Below are 19,975 nucleotides of genomic sequence, written 5' to 3' on the forward strand. Positions count from 1 at the left end.
ATTCTGAGTATAATTGGATAAAATATATTTTATCATTAATTTTTTTCTAGAAAATCAATGCGTAACAACAACTCCTTTAAATAAATAAGAGTAATTGTTTAGCCAACTCGGTCAATTTTAGATTTTATTTTTGAGTGTTGTTGATATAAATTTTTAATATTTAAATTTAGATATAAATTATCTTTTCACGAGAAATTATAAATTTAAATAGATAATCTACACTTTACTCTCTTTTATACTTTTCAAAAAAATTCTTATCATTAAGAAATAAGAAATGAAAAATAAATAAACAAAAAAGAATAAGTAGAAAGGAGGAAATTTAGAAATTGAAAAAGTTATATATTTTTTTAAATTTTTTACTACTACTATCATATTTTTAATTTTCTTTTTAGATCTTGAAAATTTCAAGTGAGAAGAGTGGATGAGAGTTATGTTTTCTTTGGTGAATTTTTTGGTTCCTTTCCCATGTTTAACTATGAAATCATCAATAATTAATCTCATTAATCATTTTCAATGTATTGGAAACATAATTGAAGAATATATTTAATATTTAAGTTAAAGGGTAAAAAATGTCCAAAAATAAACTAGTTTATAGTGTGAACATGTCTTTTTTCATTCTGGCCAAATTATGGCTAAATTTTTATGGCCAAAAGGATTTTTCCCTAAATTAAATCCCCAATAAAATATATGGAGTGGATTTTTTTCACCCCATATATGATTTTAAGTCTCAATTAATAACTCCTAAGTTAATAAAGAATGCACATATTTTATGGTTCTTTAAATACACATCAATGGAGTCCAAATTCTGTTTTTGAAATTTAACACTAACAAAATTCCCCAATTAATTAACAGTTTAAGTTAATTTATAGGTCAGCCTCCAAGAAAAAAAAACAAAGAAATTTATAATCTTAAAAATAAAATAGATTAATCGTTATAATTGATCAAAATAACATGCAATGTAAGAAACTCTATTATAACAATGTTGTATATAACTTAAACTCATTCATATAATATGTATCTTCGGTGTAAGAAATACTTACACTATCATATGCATATATATACTCTCTATGTCTCATTTTATGTGATACCCTTTTCTTTTCAGTCTGTCCCAAAAATAATATAACCTACTATAATTGAAAACAATTTAACTTTAAAATTCCTCTTTTACCCTTAAGTAAAATAATTTTCAGCCACACAGATATTCAAAGATTGTTTTAGACCACAAGTTTCAAAATGCTTTTTTTTTCTTAAACACCGTACCAAGTGGAAACGATGCCACATAAAATAAAAAATAGAGAATAATTTTTATCTTTAATAGCAGATAACTTGTCCTATTTCAAAATTACAAAATCACATATTTCTTTAGATTGACACCCTTTTTACTAATCATAAATATATATATATATATATATATATATATAAAATTTGTATAATTAATATCACTATAGTACCCTCACCCACCCAAGGTCCCAAAAAAAGAACATCCAAGAACCAAAAGAGGGAGTGGTATTTATGAGTTGCTCCAAAAAGTGAAGCATATATAGAGCCCTCACAAGTTCTTTATACTCTAACTATCTCTTTCACAAATTGACATAATATCTACAAGTGTAGTAAACTCTCCCTGCAACATCTTCTTATCATTTTTCACTTTTGTTTCTTCAAAACAAACCAAGAAAGTCTTCAAACTTTATCAATAAGACAAAACCATAAAAACCCCTTTTTTAAAAGAATTGTTTTATTTTTTAAGGTGGTCCATTGTTTTGAGTACTAGAAAAAGAAAAGAGTATTTATCAATATATTGAAGGGGGTAGAATTTGTGTGTTTTCTTGAAACTTTGCCTTGTTTAGAAGGAAGGAAAAAATATGGATTGGAATGGAAATATTAGACCTTTTGTTTCAAGACCAGTTATTGATAATTCTCTCAATTTTCTCTACAACTACAATTATGACCAATATCAAGGTAAATATATTACAAAAAATAGCAATTTTTTTATTTATTTATTCATATACTATACATCATTCTTAGAAACTAACATATAATGTTACTTTTCATTGATTTAGAATATCAGTGTATAAAACTTAAACTCGTATTATAACAAGTTTTTTTTTTTTAAGGTATGGAAATGAAGCATGCAATGCAAACACAACATGGTGGAGTACAAGTCCCAACAATGGACAACAACAACAACAACAACTTTGTACTCAATCAACATCAATTGGACAAGAAGAAAAGGTTGTCAAGTGATCAATTAGAGTCACTAGAAAATAGTTTCCAAGAAGAGATAAAACTTGATCCAGACAGGAAAATGAAATTGGCTAAAGAACTTGGATTACAACCAAGACAAATTGCTGTTTGGTTCCAAAATAGGAGAGCTAGATGGAAGGCTAAACAACTTGAAAGACTCTATGATTCACTTAAACAAGACTATGATGTTGTTTCAAGGGAAAAACAAAAGCTTCAAGATGAGGTGACAATTCTTTCTCCATTTAATTTCTTGTATATCCATGCAATTCATGCACAATTGCATGTTCGGACAGTTTGCAACAAATTTTAAAGTGACAGAAAATTATAAATCGCAATCACAAAAAAAATGAAGAAACATAACTTTATTGATAAATATGTAGGTACAATTTTGTTACTCCCTTGATTCGGGGTCGTTAGTGGCGTATTTCTCGAACTAGGTTGATTTGGATTTGATCTCTTTATGAATACTCCATGAATTTGCAGAATATTTGAGATGCCTTTTTAAGGGAATATAGTACCCTTTATATATAGGTCTGAACTAGGGTTTAAGGTTAAGTAGCATCCAAGAATCCTAATTGAAATTGAACACACATCCCAACTCGAATTGAACACGTCTTGTAAAGTCTCACAAAATTTCAATATTTACCATGACCTATAGGTTACGAGTCCCGGTCAATACTGAAAGTAAAAGTCCATTGTAGTAACTTTGTGTGACCTACATAATTAATGAATTCAAATCATAAAATCAATCATTGATATATATCTTAGAATATGACTCCTTCATAGACGAGAGATGCTTCATGTATCATACTATCCATCAAATTTTCTTCTTGTCTATTTTAAGAAGACAAAAAAACTATTTTTGTGAAACTTAAAAATCTTAGTATATAATTGTGGTTCAAATACGAATTCAAAATTATTTCTTTATGGAATTTATTTTTAAAAAAAATAAGATTGAACTCGTTATATTTTTAAAGTTAAGAACTTATACCTATTATTTATTGAACTCATAATATTTGGTGCCATAATTAACTATGGAGACAATTTTTACTACAGTAGTCCACATCATTCTAAAGCAAGGTGGGCTTAATTGAATGCAAATAAATAAATGTTAAAAATAAATTTTTGTGTCCCCTAATAAAACCTTGTAATAAAAATTGAAATTGACACATCATACAACTTTGTTCCCTCTTCCCTTCCCTTTTCTTTTGAATTAAAAAAAAAAATTCTCTCTCATGCAGTTTTAATTTTGTACATGTTCATTTTCTCTTTCAGATTTAACTTATGTATATTAATATTTCAAAGAACAACGGAAAATCATAATTTTCGTTAAGAGTGTTCAAAAATTAATTTATATAATATAAAAAATAACATGTGACCTAGATATATGTATAATTTTCTATATACGAAATGTTTTTTTTATATACTTAATATAGTTTTTCAATGAAAATGTACAATTGAATATTTTTGAACCTAGTGGCTCTGTCGTTGCCAAGAAAGGTTTATTAGTTATTATACACAGTCTTATCTTATATTTTGCAAGAGGTTGTTCACAAATCCAACTTTAAAAAAAAATTATGGATGGTTATTTGTAATTTCTCTTGTATTTTTGGCTATATTATCCGAACATTTCAAATTGTATACATGTTGATTTATATGTTTTACTTGAGCCGATGGTCTATTGGAAACCACCTTTGTACCTCTAAAAAGGTAAGACAAAGATTGTGCATACTGCGTACGGTCCAGGGCTAATCTAGAGGTTCGATTCACTCGACTACCCTCAACAAAAAAATATATTGTATATATGAGGTATTATTTTTGTATGTCTATATAAATTTTGTATCCCTTGAACATAAGACTAGAAGTTGACTCAATGGTTTAGAATGTTCAAAATTCACCCTAAGGTTTATGTTATTGGCGTACAAACTATCCTTTTCAGACCCCACTTATATAATTGCACTGTATATATTATTGTTATTATTATATTGTACAAATCCTTTACACCGTCAATGTACAGAAGTTAAACTCTTTTCTTTTTTAATTTTTTTTCTTGATAGGTATTGGCATTAAGAGCAATTTTGAAGGAACAAGCCACAAAGAAACAAGTAAATTCCACAGTTTACACTGAAATATCAGGTGAAGAAACAGTTGAAAGCACATCAATGCCAAGTTCCAACAAGACAATTACAAGAGGAATTACTATAAGTAACCATCAAAATAATAACAATATTATGAATAATAATAATATTGCTGAATGTAGCTATGTTTTTAATAATGTTGTAGATGGGCTTAATCCAGTGATGCCACCTTATTGGGCCACTTTGCCAACATATCCATGAAGTGAGATTAATTTAACTTAATTGTGCTACTTCTAATTAATTTGTTAGGTTTAATTTTCTCTTTAATTAGCACCTAAGACAGATTAATTAGAAATTGAGAATAGAGTAGTAGCAGAGTTTAGTTTGATAAGTTGATGTTATATTTAAGATTAGGAGTACTGAGTGGTTTTTATTAGTTTGAAATTTGTAAGGTTGTACTATTATTGTTGTATTGACATTAATATCATCAGTTTTTTTTTAAATATAGTATAAGATGGTTGATGTTTAATTAATGTCATTAGTTATAATACTTTACAAATTTTGAATTTTGATTGAATCTAATCAGGCCTACGTAATCTTTACGGACAGTCATTGTCGTGGCATCAAATATATAAATTTGTAAAGACGATTACATGAGTGAAATAATAAAAAAGAAATCTATTCGATCAACAAAAAAGAAGAGTAGCCTTCATCAAACTTGGCAAGCCTCCTGTTTCCTTTGAAATAAATTGTACTCCCTTCTGAAATACTTATCATGTTTTGATTATCAAGAGTCGGTTAAATTATTTTTTAAGCTAAATTAAATTAATTTAATATTTTTATATTCAAACTTTGATATTTAAAAATTACACAAAAAGTTAGTACTTGTAAGATGCAATTTATTTGATATACAATATGGTAGAAAAATATACATCTTAACACAATTTGTGTTTCTACTTGCTCTTTAGTCTCCCATCATTCTTCTCCAAGTATGTTACACATAATTGAACATTAGGTGTAACATTTGTACTTTTCAAAAAAAATTATATGGTAGGTGCAACGATTTACTTCAAATACGAGGTCTCGTATTCAAGTCCAAGATGACATAGCTACACCAAGGAAGTAGAAATAGAAGCATCTGACTCTTCATGCATGCTCTACTTGGCTCGGAGAAAACAAATATATTTGGGAACACTTCCACTTTAATGGAAGGACACAACACTAAGAGCCCATTTGAATTGGCTTAAAAAGTTAGCTTTTAAGTCAAAAATAGAAAATCAAACTGAAATGACTTTTAAGTCAAAAAATAAAAAGTAGAGGAAAACCTACTTTTGATTTTTGATTTATTTTAAGTTATTTTTTACCTTACCAAACACTTCGTTACTTATTTTAAATCATTTTTTATATTTACCAAACACCTCCAAAAGTCAAAAACTAACTTAAAAATAGATTTGACCGACTTTTAAGCCAATCCAAACGGGCTCTAAATTAATCAAACTTCAAAACAAATGCTTCCTTTGTTCTTTTCTATCAATCATGCATCACTTCTCAACAAGTTAAAGAATTTTGTTCAATTTAACCAAATGATGTTTTTGCTCACCCACTTCCTTCTATTCAAAAGACTTACTTAAAGAAACAAAAAGCAATAAGTTAAAGAATTTTGTTCCATTCAACCAAATGGTGTTTTTGCTCACCCACTTCCTTCTATTCAAAAAACTTACTTAAAGAAACAAAAAGCAATGGGGTAGGCAAATACTACCATCAATACTTTGCAAGGAAGATAAATTTCTCATAATGGAACAAGATTATAATTATCATAACAGAATGAAAGTAAAGCAATCAGCATATTTGAAAACAAGACCAAAATTCAGAAATATATTGTTTCAGAGTGCGCTAAACGCTGGTGGATCAGAATAGCTACACTCAATCAAGATGCAAAATCAATCTAGCACTACTTAGAGAACAACATAAACAATAGCTTAACGTTTTCCACCACCACCGCCAAGCTTAGGGCCTTTTGATCCTCCCTTTGACACATTACCCTTACCTCCAGCTTTCTGTGACTTAGCCACCACCTCTGCCTTCTTGGCCTTCTTTTCGTCCTTTGTTTTCTTGATTCTTTCCTTGATTTCACTGCAGAAACCGAACAAACAAACTAATCAGTCCATCGTCAGCAGATAAAACTACTATGGTCAACAAGCCCATTTCAAAAGATGCACAAAGCCACATTGGCAAAATATGAGCTTGGTTAATACGCACCGAAGAGCAGCCTCCCTGGCAGCATCTCGAACTTCTGGCCTTTCAGCTCTCTTCTTCTGGATTACCTCCAAGGTTGCACCCACAATGGACCTAGAGTAAGGTTTCTTTGTGGCACGTCTCCTCTTCCTAACAGCTTCTTGTGCAATATCCTAATGTTACCGAGCACACGCACAAAAGAAAAATAAATTATAATTGGCAATAGTGCATATGAAATGGCAAAACATAAAGGCGGTAAAATCTGTTAACACATTTTTCCTCAATAAACTACGTAAACAAAGTGAATCTCAGGGTACAACTTCACATCACAAAGTTATATCGTTCAATGTTGGAATGTTGGTGGAAAAATTCCAAGTGGAAAGCAGAACGTTAAGTTCAGAAAATGAAGCTTGTAAATGCTTTATTCCAGACAAACCTTCTTGTGCTGCTTCCTGTACATGGCAGTCCATGTAAGCTTGGAAGGCTTCAGGCGGTTGTGGAAGTAATGTTTGCACTTTGAGTTGACAAATAGGAACACCTACAAGGACCAGAAAATACTATAAGCAATCATGACTTTGTCTCCTACCATCAGTACACAAATCACTTGAACTACCATCACCAAGAAATGGAATTTCATGTTACCTGAGAATCTGATCGAATAAATCTGATGCCCCTCCCAGGGTATATCTTGGCACCGCTGAAACGGCAGAGTTCTGTCCTGCAATGGAAATAAGAATAAAACTAATGAGTCATCAATTACAATGCTACAAAGGACCGGGGCAAAACCAAATGTAAAGGCATGTCAGCAATAACACAAGGAAGAGGTAACTCCTCTAATAGAACCAATGACTAGCTGAATCATTACAAATTCAGCCGGCAAGTACCTCCCCCGTTAAGGCAGTTCATAAATCATCTGTGCTTATTGTCAATGATATTTATCATAGGCAGTGTGTACATTTTTCAGACAGTGTAAAGCTGAATCAATTGTAACCATTCAGAATCATGAAAACATTGAACAATTCTCAGAAATAATATATAGGCAAGCAATGCAGCAAAAACATGTCATCCTCTCAAGGTCTTAAGAAGTTTCTTCAATAAATAAAGGTAGTGGTCATATATATACTAAAATTCCACATCGTGAGAACTACAGGACACCTCAAAGAGTATAAAAAATATTTGTAACATCACATTCAATGGTTCATCAAATAACGTAAGGTATAAAAGGAGCTCATTAAAACATAAATGTCAGTGCATTAATCTCCATTTTGACCAAACAATTAAGCTAGCTTTACAATAATCAGAGAAACAATACTCAGGTACATCCAATTTAATCTCTTAGTGAATCAATAAACAAGGACAAAACCTTAACAGTAACAATGCTTCTTCTCATCCATTTTCTCCACTCTCATATTAATCGTGCATTAATCAATCAAAAATAACTAAAACCCAAATAACCAAACACAAGATCCAAGAGGAGTGAAGTTACATTTTACCAATAGAGGGGTTTCAACTATGTTACTTGGACCTTCCAAAAATGTAGCCACCCCATGTTGGATCCTCCAAAACACCCAAATAACCAAACACAAGATCCAAGAAGCGTGAAGCTACATTTAACCGATAGAGGGGTTTCAACTATGTTACTTGAACATTCCAAAAATGCTGACACACCAATGTTGGATCATCAAAAAACCCATAACTTTTGCAGGATCCAATACACACCCAACCATACTTTAAAAGAGTCCGAGCAATATACGTATTCATGAACCGCTTCTCCTCCTACAATAGACTCCAATCTACACTACACATGTTCATAAATCTCCCTAAAAGGGTGATGAACACAATAAAGATTTGATTTTTAACCATTTCCCATGTAGTAAACAACCCAATTAACTTTTGGAGGACACAACACACTCAGCAGTACTTTCCAAGAGTCCAAACAACACAAGGTTTCAAGAACATCTTTACCTCCTAGGATAAACTCCAATCTACACTACACATGACCATAAATCTCCCAAAAACAATAGAAAAATCAATAAAGATACGATTTTTGACCATTTCCCACGTAGTAAAAACTCAAATTAGCTAAACCCAGAAAGGATCAACCTCAAAACACCTCTGATTCACCTCCATGAAAATGGTAAAATAAACTTTCTTGCAATACAATTATCAAATGGGGTTTCTCCAAAATACAAAAATTATAGAAAATTACAACTTAGACAGAAGATAACTTACTTTAGCACCATGGCTGATGTTGTTGTTGTTGCTGCGGCGGCGAGCTCCTCCTCCGGTGCGGTTCTTCAATGGAAGAAAAATAAAACCCTAACGACACTTAACTTTATATATTGGGGATTTGTTGTTAGGTTTTTTAAAGGCCCAAAAGAATATCAGATCTACTATTCAAGCCCAACTTAATGGGCCTCAATATGGGCTTGTGTACACAATTATTCCATTTTTAACCTTCGGAAATTATCTTTTAGGACAACCTTACATTCAAACATAATTCATATATCGTTCAATCTTATAATAATCATAACATACTCAGTGTAGTTTAATATGTGAGGTTCGAAAAGGATAGTATGTACAACCTTACCCTTATCCTTGTGTAGTAAGGAGGTTGTTTCCGATAAACCACAAAACATGATAGAAAGAAAAATAATGACAATAAAATAACAAGATAAACAGAGCAAATGTAGCAATATATAGTAGTAAAAATCGAAAAATAAGATATTACATTAATACGAAATAATACAACTAAATAAAAGCTCTCTAACGTTTGCAATAACCTACAAAATTTTAGAATACGGTCTAATATTTTCTCGTATGATTTTTAATTTGCTTAGAAGTGTATGAAGACACCTTTGATAGATTATGATAACTATGGTCAAAAAATTTAGATAGTTTATATGGAATGTTAATGTACAAATCAAATCGACAAACTTTAAATATTAGATATGAATTTAAAATAACATATGATCATTTAGTGAGACGATGGAGATAAGCTTCATCTTCAACTCTCATTTAAAAACTTTTTTGTACTAGTATATTAATACTTAGGTATTGTATAATAATACATATAAATTGAATTATTCATCAAAAGCATGTAAATGTTGAAATCATATTGGATTAAATAACTTAATCTTATCATTTAGATTTTTGTGACAAGGACAAAATTGACAACTGATATATAATACATTGAAGCATGATCCACAAAGTCATCTTAAACTTGGTCTAAGTTGGTGAAGTGTTAAAGTAAAATAACTTTAAAATTGTTCAAAATTGCTTATAGAAATGACTTTTTCGAAGGCTAAAGTAGGAATCAAGTGACAAATTATTTCTCAATTTTTAAAATGAATAATTATTTTATATGTAGATAAATAAAAATGAACAAAAAGAGTATCATTTTATTTTCTTCTTATTGCAAAAATATCTCCCCGATAAATAAATCCTGCACAAAATATTTTACCTCTTAAAATAAAAATTGATAGAAGATCACAAATACCCAAATTCAATGTTAGGGCCTAAGACTGGTTTGAAACTTACATTTTATTAACACTAACTCAAGACACATATAACTTTTCACTTGACATATTTAAACAAAAACAAAGGTTATTTTCGTACGTTAAACACATCTTTGTAATATATTACAAGATTTATTATTTTTTAAATTTTCGTATCAAAGTTAAAAGAGAAAAGTATTGAAAATACCCTTAAATTAGGTATGAATTGTTAGTTTCATCCCCCAAACTATTGACAGCTTTAAAAACACCTCTTTACTTGACTAACTGAATTTAAATACACTCCCGATCTTTCAACATGGGTGAAATACACCCCTGAATTTTCGTCAAGTTTAGGGTGTTTTCAACACTTCTCTCGATTTTTTATTAAAAGTTACATGTCATACAAGAGTTTGAGATCACTTACTATGTATTGTGACAAATCGAGTGTGATCAGGGGTGTATCTAAGTTTAGTTAGTTAAGTAGATGAGTGTTTTTAAGATTATCAATAGTCCGACTATGAGATTATCAATAGTCCGACTATGAAACTAATAATTTACGTCAAATTGGGCCGTCCAAATATAGGTATTGGACAGACGGAAAGCACAATTGACATGTTATGAAAGAAGTAATTGAAGAATGAGAGTAAAGAATTCAGTGGTATACATGTGGAACAAGTCCACAAGCAAACGAATGGAAGAGTAGACGACAACTTCACCTGCTTCCTCGTCGTTATCTCTATCATCTTTTTCCTTCTTTCACTCACATTCACAAAATCCCCATGTCCTGTTTGAACTCCAAGAAGGAAACCCCAACATTTTATAAAGTTTTGGTGTGAATTGTGAACCCCATTTGCTTCAGAAAGAGGAAAAATTGGTTCTTTTCATAGACCCAATTCACATAATTCAATTTGGGGGGAAAATGGAGGGGTTTAATCAAGAACGACGGCTGAATGCTGCGGCGGTGGAGGTGGTGGAGGTGGAGGAGAGTAGTGATGATTGTAGTTCGGAGGATGAAGGTACTGATGATTACCGGAGGGGAGGTTATCATGCTGTTCGAATAGGTGATAGTTTTAATGGAGGTAGATATGTGGTGCAGAGTAAGCTTGGTTGGGGTCATTTCTCTACTGTTTGGTTGGCTTGGGATACTCTCATGTCTGTAAGTTTTCTGATGTCTCCTTTTCGTAGTGTCGGGGCTAGCTTACACGCACTTCGACTAATTTCATGGTACTTGCTCTGACACCTAGTGTTTTTGGCTTTGAAGCTGGGAATTGAACCTGATGAACCTTTTGTTTTGTATTCATCTTTGGCCTAGTTTAGAGCAAACCCTTTCATGTGAATTGTCATAATCTGCTAGTTTTAGGAAGTTTTAGGATGGAGGGTGATCAATGATTGCAGTTCAGCTATCACTGATATTTTTTTGTGCTCCGATTATTGCATTATTTTGTTGTTGTTACTGTTCTTTCTCTTGTTTGTTGTGTAATTCTCATTATGCCGTTTTTGTTATTGCTCTCGTGTTTGTATCCCCTCCTTTTTCAAACTGTGTGGTATGCCTTATTTAAGCTGACGGTCTATCGACCTCTCTATGTCTACGAGGTAGGGTAAGGTTTGCGTACACTCTACCTTACCTAGACCCCAGACCCCACTTGTGGATTACACTGGGTATGTTGTGGTTTATATTGTATATTGTGATTTTGATGTGTGATATGATGGGAAAAAAAGGTTGAATCTTTAGGTTGCTTATCAAGTTTTTAGCAGTTAATTTCTTTTAAATGAGCTTAAATGTTATACATCTTCAAGATAATCATCATAATAATAATCATAGTCGACTACAAGTGGTTTCTATCCTCTCTACCCCACCAAGGTAGGGGTAAGGTCTGTGAATCCCACCCTCCCTAGACCCTACTTGTGGGATTACACACTGTTGTGGTGGTTGTTAGTGGACTACAAGTGGTGTGCAGCACTTGATGTAGGAGTAAAATGTTCTTCGAAGTTTAACTAATTGTGCATAACTGCATAAAGATGGATGCCTGCTCAAACCTCTGTAATACCTAATGAATAAGAACTCGGATTAGAATTCTGAGTTGGTAGTAATTTTAGTTTGTTACTCTCACCGAGAAGTAAGAAGATGATGTGTATATTTTTGTTAATGATGCAGCAATTTGTGGCATTGAAAGTACAAAAGAGTGCTCAGCATTACACGGAAGCAGCGATGGATGAGATCACTATTCTAAAACAGATTGCAGAATGCGATCAGGATGATAAAAAATGTGTTGTGAAGTTACTGGATAATTTTAAGCACTCAGGTCCAAATGGGCAACATGTGTGTATGGTTTTTGAGTATTTGGGTGACAATCTCTTGACACTTCTTAAATATACTGATTATCGTGGACTGCCTATTCATATGGTTAAAGAGCTCTGTTATCATGTTCTAGTGGGATTGGATTATTTGCATAGACAGCTTTCTATCATACACACCGATTTGAAACCCGAGAACATACTTCTCTGTTCCACAATAGATCCATCTAAGGATCCCCGAAAATCTGGAACACCTCTTATACTTTCTAGTCATAAGGATATAACCATGCTGGATGGTGGGTCTGTGAAGGGTTATGTAACATCAAATGGAAATTTGACTAAGAACCACAATAAGAAGATTAGACGGAAGGCCAAACAAGCAGCTCAATGTTTTGTGGGAAAAGAAGCTTCTCTCGGGACTAAAGGTGGACAAGATAGCTCAGCTTCTGCGGAGTCATCTTTCAATGCAAAATCAAATTCGGACATGTTGAATAGTTCTAATAGAATGTCAAATGCCGATGCTGCAAAAGGCAGCGGGAAAGAATATGAGGGTCCTAAGAGAGGCAGCCGTTCTACAAGGAGGAAGCTCTTGGAGGCAATCGACCTTAAGTGCAAAGTTGTTGACTTTGGCAGTGCTTGTTGGACGTACAAACAGTTCACGGATGATATTCAAACTAGACAGTACAGGTGTCCTGAAGTTATCGTTGGATCAAAATATTCAACCTCAGCAGATCTTTGGTCCTTCGCATGCATTTGTTTTGAGCTTGCAACTGGCGATGTGTTATTTGATCCTCACAGTGGTGATAACTTTGACAGAGATGAGGTAAAGGTGCATTACTTCATTACTCCTTATTTTCTGCTTGGTTTGTTTAATGTTATTGTTCTGCACAAATTTGCATACTTTGGGGGGTGATTTCTCTTTAAGATGCTGTCAGCGCATTAAATTGTGGTTTGCTAAGTCTATGATGCCTCTGTCTATACTTTTTGTTCTCCGATTTCCTCAACCTTAACCACTTGTCATTCCGATTACTCATTCATAAACCTTTTTCCATTTCAAAATAGTGATACACTCTAAAAAAAAGTAAAGGATAAGCTTCCATTCTAGAAGTGGTAGCTTCCCACCTTCCTCACGTTCACTCTAATTTCATTTTATAGCACGCCAGCAGGAGGGGACTTCTTACAAAAGCACTCCAAGAACTCGCGTGAACTTGACGAGAGAAGCAACTACTACCTCTCCATCAAAGGAAACAGAAGCATCGACTAAATAGAAGTCCCTTGAATCTTATCGTTAGCCTTGCGTTTTATTTTCCTTACAAGTAAATATATGTCTAGTTTGGAGATGCTTTTGTAGCTTGTAACTTATCTGATTTTGTCCTCAAGCATGGCTATATAAAGTGTCTGGGAGATTTCTAAGCAACTCGACCATTACATCACATACTTGGAGCACTAGTAGTCATTTGCTTAATTCTACTTCATGGTATAAGATGTTTTGACTTGAAACAAGATTACTCATTTAATTGAATTCTTAATTGCGGCAAAATTATTTAAAAAATTATGTACAATATGAAATTAACATAATATATACACTGAATTGGGATATACTCTAGGTTCATTATTAGGCCCATAATTGTGCTAATGACCGATTGTCAACCATTTCGGTTTCATCTGATACTTTTAAGCAGATTTTATTTGTGAGATGGTCACACCTTACTCGATTTGGCCACCTCAATGACAGTATTTGAGCCAACCCAAACCTTTGACATGTTCTGAATAAAACGATGTTTTAGTGTCCCACTTCCTTGCTGATTATGCTATAAATTCTCTACTTCAAGTCAAATTGCTGAACTAAAGAGTTGCAACATAGTAGAAATGGTTTTACTTGGTGACACATTTATCTAATTTTTTTCTATGATTGCTTTATTACTGTCAAATAAAAAGTCAACTTCTATTCAACAATTCATCTCAACCTCAAAAGTTTCACTATTAGTTTTTATAAGAAAATTTAATATGCTTTAAAGATTCTAATGGTTGGTGTTGGAACACAGATCAGCAAATAGTCTCTCTTGATGACTGAATTTGTGAAAAGTGGGGGAAGATTTGTATGCACACAGTGTTCAGATGTCGGAAGAACACAATCTTCTACTCATCCTGGGAATTATTATCCGCTTGTAGTCTATGTAGTACCTTACAAGTACAAGATTAACCTTTTTATTTTTTTGGATTACCGTGGTGTTTAGGCCAGCTTTCACGCACCTCGACTAATTCCACGGGGTACGTGTCACCTCCAACCCCACCAAGGCAGATGGGAAGAAATCATGTAGTGTTTTGTCTCTTCTGGGAATTGAGTGCTCAACCTGCTTCATTGACCACTAGGCCACACCCTTGGGTGCCAAGTACACGATTAAGCTAGGGACAGTTTATTCCACTCCTTCTTGGTCTCCCCAAAATTCTACAAGTGAAATTGTGGCGCGGACCAGTTCCTCCATGTCAAGTTCAAAACACACGTATTTTGTTGATACTCTAGCAATCTTCTTTTATCAGCTCATCCAATGCTTTAGTTTATAGTTGGTCAATTATGTGATTTAGGTGATCAGCGGTTTATGTGAACAAATAGACCAAAAGGGAAGAAGAAAAAGTGAAAACGTGGTTTTGCTATTCCCTGCATTTAAATTTAAAATTTAGAGGACAAAAAGTACATCCTGTTCTGAGCACTATTTCCAAGCTATCATTTTACTCTTCTTCCGTACCAAGGTAAGTAACTTTCTCTTACGATGTTTTGGTTCTGTTTTTCACCAAAATGTCGATCATCATGTTAGTTATTCCACTCTTGATTGTCAATGTTTTTAATTATTTTCTGCGAAGTGAACCCTGTTAATTTGAACAGAATGCTGGATTCAAGTTTTAATCACTGTTGAGAGAAAAAAACATATCTTGTGGAATTTCATATCCTCTTTGTTCGATGAACAAAGGGCTAGAATACTATTATGCACTTGGGCTGATATTGAAAATACTTCTAGTTGCCAAGCAAGAAATGGGAGGTGTACATATAAAGTCGTTGCAAATTCTTGCTTCAGTTATGTTTTGCTCTATTTTAAACTAATCTTTTCAACCAATCAATCAACTATATTTCATGGCCAAGTTAGATGGGATCGGATCAGCTATATAAAAGAAGTATGCATCATAGTTAGACGATTTGTATGTCGGAACACTTCTTTATCCAGGTCTGGGACCATCTAACTATACATACTTGGTGAAGCAATGCAAGCAGAGCATATTTTAACCTAATCTTTTATGGTTATAAAATTTAAAGGGGTAACCTAATCTTTGCAGGATCACTTAGCACTGATGATGGAGCTTCTAGGAATGATGCCACGAAAAGTAAGAAAATTCGTGTAATCACTTCCAACTTTGAATTATGTTTTTTGTCCTTTTGTAGTTTTATAAAGTTTGCTATTTTGTTTTCAGATTGCCTTGGGTGGTCGTTATTCACGTGATTTATTCAATAGACATGGTGATTTGAGGCACATCAGACGGTTGCGCTTTTGGCCCTTAAAGAAGGTTCTAGTAGAGAAATATGAATTAAGCGAGCAAGACGCAAAGGACTTGTCTGATTTTCTGGTCCCAATACTTGATTTTGTCCCAGAGAAACGGCCTACTGCAGCTCAGTGTCTTCTTCATCCGTGGATCAATGCAGGTCCACGCCTGTTGGAACTTTCCTTGCCTGATGCACAATCTAAAGCCGTTGATACTCTAAACTCTGAGCAAACCAAGAAACAGAATGAAGAAGAGAGGGAGGCAATGGAGGTTGGAATTGGGAAAATAGCTATCAACAAGAACATGAAAAATTTCAGAAGTTACTAAGTCAAATTCTGATACTTGGCAGTTTCAAGTTTTAACTTATGTTGCTCGGACTCTTCAAGATTGTCAATGGGTGCATGTCGGATCCCTCAAAAGTAGTGCATTTCTGGAGAATCCAACACAGACACGACAACCATTTTGGAGAGTCCAAACAAACATAGGTTTTAACCACTTCGTCTCAAATAGCTGTCCAATCTATATACCATAGTATGAACATGCCCTTTACATCATCTTTCTCCAAGATGATGTTTGACAGCGTGCTCTACGATTCATTAGCATAGGGAACCATGTAACTCTTCTTGCCAAAAACAAGGGACCTACTACTCATCCTAGAGTTATCAGGTACAATAAAAGAGTCTCTTCTCTTTCTTGTCTCTCCAAGTTTCTACTACTAAGTTGCACTTGCACTATGCAATCATCTTCTCATTGAATGAACTCCATGGCTTCACAATGAAGATGTTACAAGGTAAATGTTAAAGTGAAAAAGGTAGGTGTGTGTGGGGGGACCAATATAAGTGAGTCCCTTCTTTGTGTGTCTCTTCGAGTTTCTACTACTATATGTGGCACTTCTGCTATTCAATCATCTTGTCGTTGAACGAATGCCATGGTTCCACCTTAAGGATACTATTAGGTGAATGTGCGAGTGAAAAGGTGTCCGTGGGGACCAAATTTGTGAGCTGCTCCAGAACAAGCATGCAAAGGACACTGCAGATTTTCGCGGTCCAGACCATTTCTTAAAGCTGAAAGCAATTTATCAATTCATTGGACCATGTACAGGTAAGGAGACAACTATAGCACACTTAGCTCTTGAATCCTTGCTATGTTTACATAAAATTCATAAATGATTTCGATACAATGCTTATCGTGAGCATTTTTAATATAAAGTTTATTTGTTCATAGCTGTTCTGTTTTCTTGCTTGTACCATTTGTTCAGTTCACACCTATCTGGTTGCGTGATTTTATTTTAAAAGAAATTCTTCCTTAGGCCTCTCTTCCCGTCTGTTCAAGCCTTGCATCGATTTGAAATCTATTGGTTATCAGTTAAAGCCTAATTCTAATTTAAAGTAGAGGTTGAAGATACATAATAGTAGATTAAAGAGGTCAAAATTATATCTGAATTGTTACTTTTTTTGCAAATTTCATATTTAATTTATCAGTTGTTCCTTTTTTTTTCTACTTAAAGTATCATCATATGATTGTTCAAGTTAAAAAAGGGAATAATTGATAGTCAACCTAATCGGCTTCGAATTGTGTTTAAACATATTGATGGTGATAAGTTAAGTGGAAAAATATAACAACAGATTAAACTCCCATTACTTTCATTGACAAATTATATATAATTTGAATAATAATAATAAAATATGTGAACCAATTGGAAGCATAGTTGTTGAACTACAAGTAATTAAGCCAAAATTATAATTATAATCACCATGACTTGTGGTTATTAATTAGAACTAATTGGCACTTAACAACATGATGTCAAGTCAAGGGGTACTTAATTAGTTAATTAGAATAGATCAACAGATTAAACTCCCATTACTTTCATTGACAAATTATATATAATTTGAATAATAATAAAAAAAACATGTGAACCAATTGGAAGCATAGTTGTTGAACTACAAGTAATAGGCCAAAATTATAATTATAATCATCATGACTTATGGTTATTAATTAGAACTAATTGGCACTTAACAACATGATGTCAAGTCAAGGGGTACTTAATTAGTTAATTAGAACATTATTAATCTTGGAACCCACTTTAAGCAACAAAGTTGAAAATGTCATTTTTCTAGAGAAATCTTTTTGTTCATATGTCAATATTGCATTAATTAATGAATCTCATGGTCCATATATATGTGTGTGTTCAATTATCACATAAATTACTAATTTTTTTACTAAATAAATTCCTTCCACTTGCTCTACACAAGTGGGAAAACAAAGAACAAAATAGAAGAAAAGAGACTTGCCAAAAAATGAAAATGGTTATCCCAAATTAATTGTCTCTATCAGTTGGATGAACAAAGTATTTCACGTTTATATAGGATTTGAGGATGGACGATATCTCAAAAGAAAATGTGATGTAAGCAGGCTAATTCGATGTTTAGATGTGCACTTTCAAAATTAGAATACTTATTTATTGATTAACGAAGGTTAAATTTAAATATTTATTTACGTCAATCTCTGATAGTTTCATCATTAAATGATAATGAGTTGTCCCAAATAAGACGATGGACGACGAATGGCACATGTGATGTTTCACGTTATACAAGTTGTTATCAAAGGACAAAGCAATTATTGCACCACCAAATTAGTCTTGTGATGGTTCGTAGATATTTCTTTATTTTTAATCAGAGGATTTGAGTTCGAGCCTTAAAAATAGAGTTATCTTTGATAGAGAGTATTTTATTCTATAAAACAAAACTTTTTTTATGTGAATTCAGATAACATATAGTTGCAGATATCAAATATCATATAAAAAAAATGAAGCAATTATTGTACCACCAGAATTTGTAGTGTGTGAGGCAATAAATACTCAACGACTATATACCAAGGGTAATCCCACAAATAGAGTTTGGGAAGAAAAGGTTGTATGCTAATCTTACTTCTATCTCGTGGAGATAAAGAGTCTGTTTTCAATAGACTCTCAATTTCTAGGTAGATTGGTAAATAAAAACTCATCCTTAATAAAAAAATCTTGATTGTAAAACTTGTAAATTGAGTGACCTTTCATATGAGTTGTTACCCCAAAGTGAGTTTCGAACACCATGTGATAAAAAAATAAAAAATAAAAAGACAACATCAATTGTACTATCAAAAGTTGTAGTAGGATGGTAATTGTTAAATATTCATCTATCTTTAGTTAAAGATCTTAAATTTGATGAGATTTAAGAGTGAAATCACATTTATCTTCAAAAATCACAAATCTGATTAGTCGTGCTTCAAAACAAGTACCCATGATCGGAGGGTTTAGAGGGGAAATAAGCAAGCGTCACCTTTTACCTCATTCTCATGTGATATTATTATATTAGAATAATTGTGGTCCTTTTGGGTGAATGAAAAACCACAGGGATAAAAGACAACAAGCATTATAATACTGGCCACCTTTTGTTTAATAATATTTGTGATGTTGACCAAAAATTTAAGATTATATTCTATTTCAGATCCTATAATTTGATAAAATCTCAAAACCATAACAGGATTAACACAAGATCCCTTTCATTTTTAAAATTACGTGGTGAAGACATGTTTTGAATACAATAACAATACCTTAATCCACAAGCAAATTACATTATTTTCATTACATAGGTACTTCAAATATATTTCATGTTTTCCTGCCTATTGCACTAAGCTATTGCTATGAGCAGACGTGTAAACTAGAAATGAATTTACAAATATGAAACAACATCTACTCCTTCTCATCGCAAGAATAATTGAAGAGAGTCATCTTCCGTCACCAACAATGACTTTTAAAAACTAGAAATAAATAAATAACACATAAAACGAGGGCTATGGAGAGTCTAGAGAGGGGTCGGACCATATTAGGTCTATTTTACGATAAATAGTAGAAAGAATCATAAACTTCATTCCACATCAAGTGACCAATATAACATGTAAAAATACTGTTAGAATATGAATAGGTTTATACAATCCTATTAGAATAGGAATAGGAATAGAAATAGAAATAGGAATACTAAATAGTATCCTACTTGGTAAAGGATTGTATTCTAGAGTCTATAAATAGGGTCTCAATGTAATATACAATCCTAT

At 32.8% G+C, this 19,975-nt stretch overlaps 3 protein-coding genes across 5 annotated transcripts; 2 read left to right on the forward strand and 1 right to left on the reverse strand.

Annotated features, from left to right (window-relative positions):
- The first annotated feature begins 1,803 nt into the window (after nt 1-1,803).
- On the forward strand, nt 1,804-4,740 carry LOC107059499 (putative homeobox-leucine zipper protein ATHB-51). Its single transcript, XM_015306064.1, has 3 exons — nt 1,804-1,959; nt 2,115-2,467; nt 4,302-4,740. Exons 1-3 carry the CDS (start codon nt 1,863-1,865, stop codon nt 4,581-4,583), a joined length of 732 nt encoding a protein of 243 aa, XP_015161550.1. The 5' UTR covers nt 1,804-1,862; the 3' UTR covers nt 4,584-4,740.
- A 1,350-nt stretch (nt 4,741-6,090) lies between these two features.
- On the reverse strand, nt 6,091-8,895 carry LOC102577564 (ribosomal protein L24-like protein). Of its 2 annotated transcripts, NM_001288275.1 has the most exon segments (6): nt 6,150-6,332; nt 6,334-6,455; nt 6,582-6,730; nt 6,994-7,095; nt 7,200-7,275; nt 8,790-8,844. In NM_001288275.1, coding segments are annotated over 6 exon segments (519 nt in total). In that variant the 5' UTR covers nt 8,801-8,844; the 3' UTR covers nt 6,150-6,273.
- A 1,768-nt stretch (nt 8,896-10,663) lies between these two features.
- LOC102601887 (serine/threonine-protein kinase SRPK-like) lies at nt 10,664-17,106 on the forward strand. Of its 2 annotated transcripts, none has more exons than XM_006341128.2 (4): nt 10,664-11,210; nt 12,210-13,178; nt 15,680-15,727; nt 15,815-17,106. In XM_006341128.2, exons 1-4 carry the CDS (start codon nt 10,974-10,976, stop codon nt 16,208-16,210), a joined length of 1,650 nt encoding a protein of 549 aa, XP_006341190.1. In that variant the 5' UTR covers nt 10,664-10,973; the 3' UTR covers nt 16,211-17,106. The 2 variants fall into 2 exon arrangements, with proteins under 2 accessions (XP_006341190.1, XP_006341191.1); XM_006341129.2 differs by having other exon boundaries at nt 12,210-13,172.
- Nucleotides 17,107-19,975: the final 2,869 nt, after the last annotated feature.

This window comes from Solanum tuberosum, unplaced genomic scaffold (assembly GCF_000226075.1).
Source record: "Solanum tuberosum cultivar DM 1-3 516 R44 unplaced genomic scaffold, SolTub_3.0 scf00021, whole genome shotgun sequence".
NCBI lineage: Eukaryota > Viridiplantae > Streptophyta > Magnoliopsida > Solanales > Solanaceae > Solanum > Solanum tuberosum.

Bases quoted from the DNA above. Each gene is read 5' to 3' on its own strand.
- LOC102601887 (XM_006341128.2), top strand. From the start codon at position 10,974: ATGGAGGGGTTTAATCAAGAACGACGGCTGAATGCTGCGGCGGTGGAG. The intron at 13,179-15,679 runs GTGCATTACTTC...TAATCTTTGCAG, and splicing joins TTGACAGAGATGAGGTAAAG to GATCACTTAGCACTGATGAT. The intron at 15,728-15,814 runs GTAAGAAAATTC...TTTTGTTTTCAG, and splicing joins TAGGAATGATGCCACGAAAA to ATTGCCTTGGGTGGTCGTTA.
- LOC102577564 (XM_006341127.2), bottom strand. The intron at 7,096-7,199 runs GTAACATGAAAT...TGGTCCTTGTAG, and splicing joins TTATTCGATCAGATTCTCAG to GTGTTCCTATTTGTCAACTC. The intron at 6,456-6,581 runs GTGCGTATTAAC...CGGTTTCTGCAG, and splicing joins GCCAGGGAGGCTGCTCTTCG to TGAAATCAAGGAAAGAATCA.
- LOC107059499 (XM_015306064.1), top strand. From the start codon at position 1,863: ATGGATTGGAATGGAAATATTAGACCTTTTGTTTCAAGACCAGTTATT. The intron at 1,960-2,114 runs GTAAATATATTA...TTTTTTTTTAAG, and splicing joins CAATTATGACCAATATCAAG to GTATGGAAATGAAGCATGCA. The intron at 2,468-4,301 runs GTGACAATTCTT...TTTTCTTGATAG, and splicing joins AACAAAAGCTTCAAGATGAG to GTATTGGCATTAAGAGCAAT.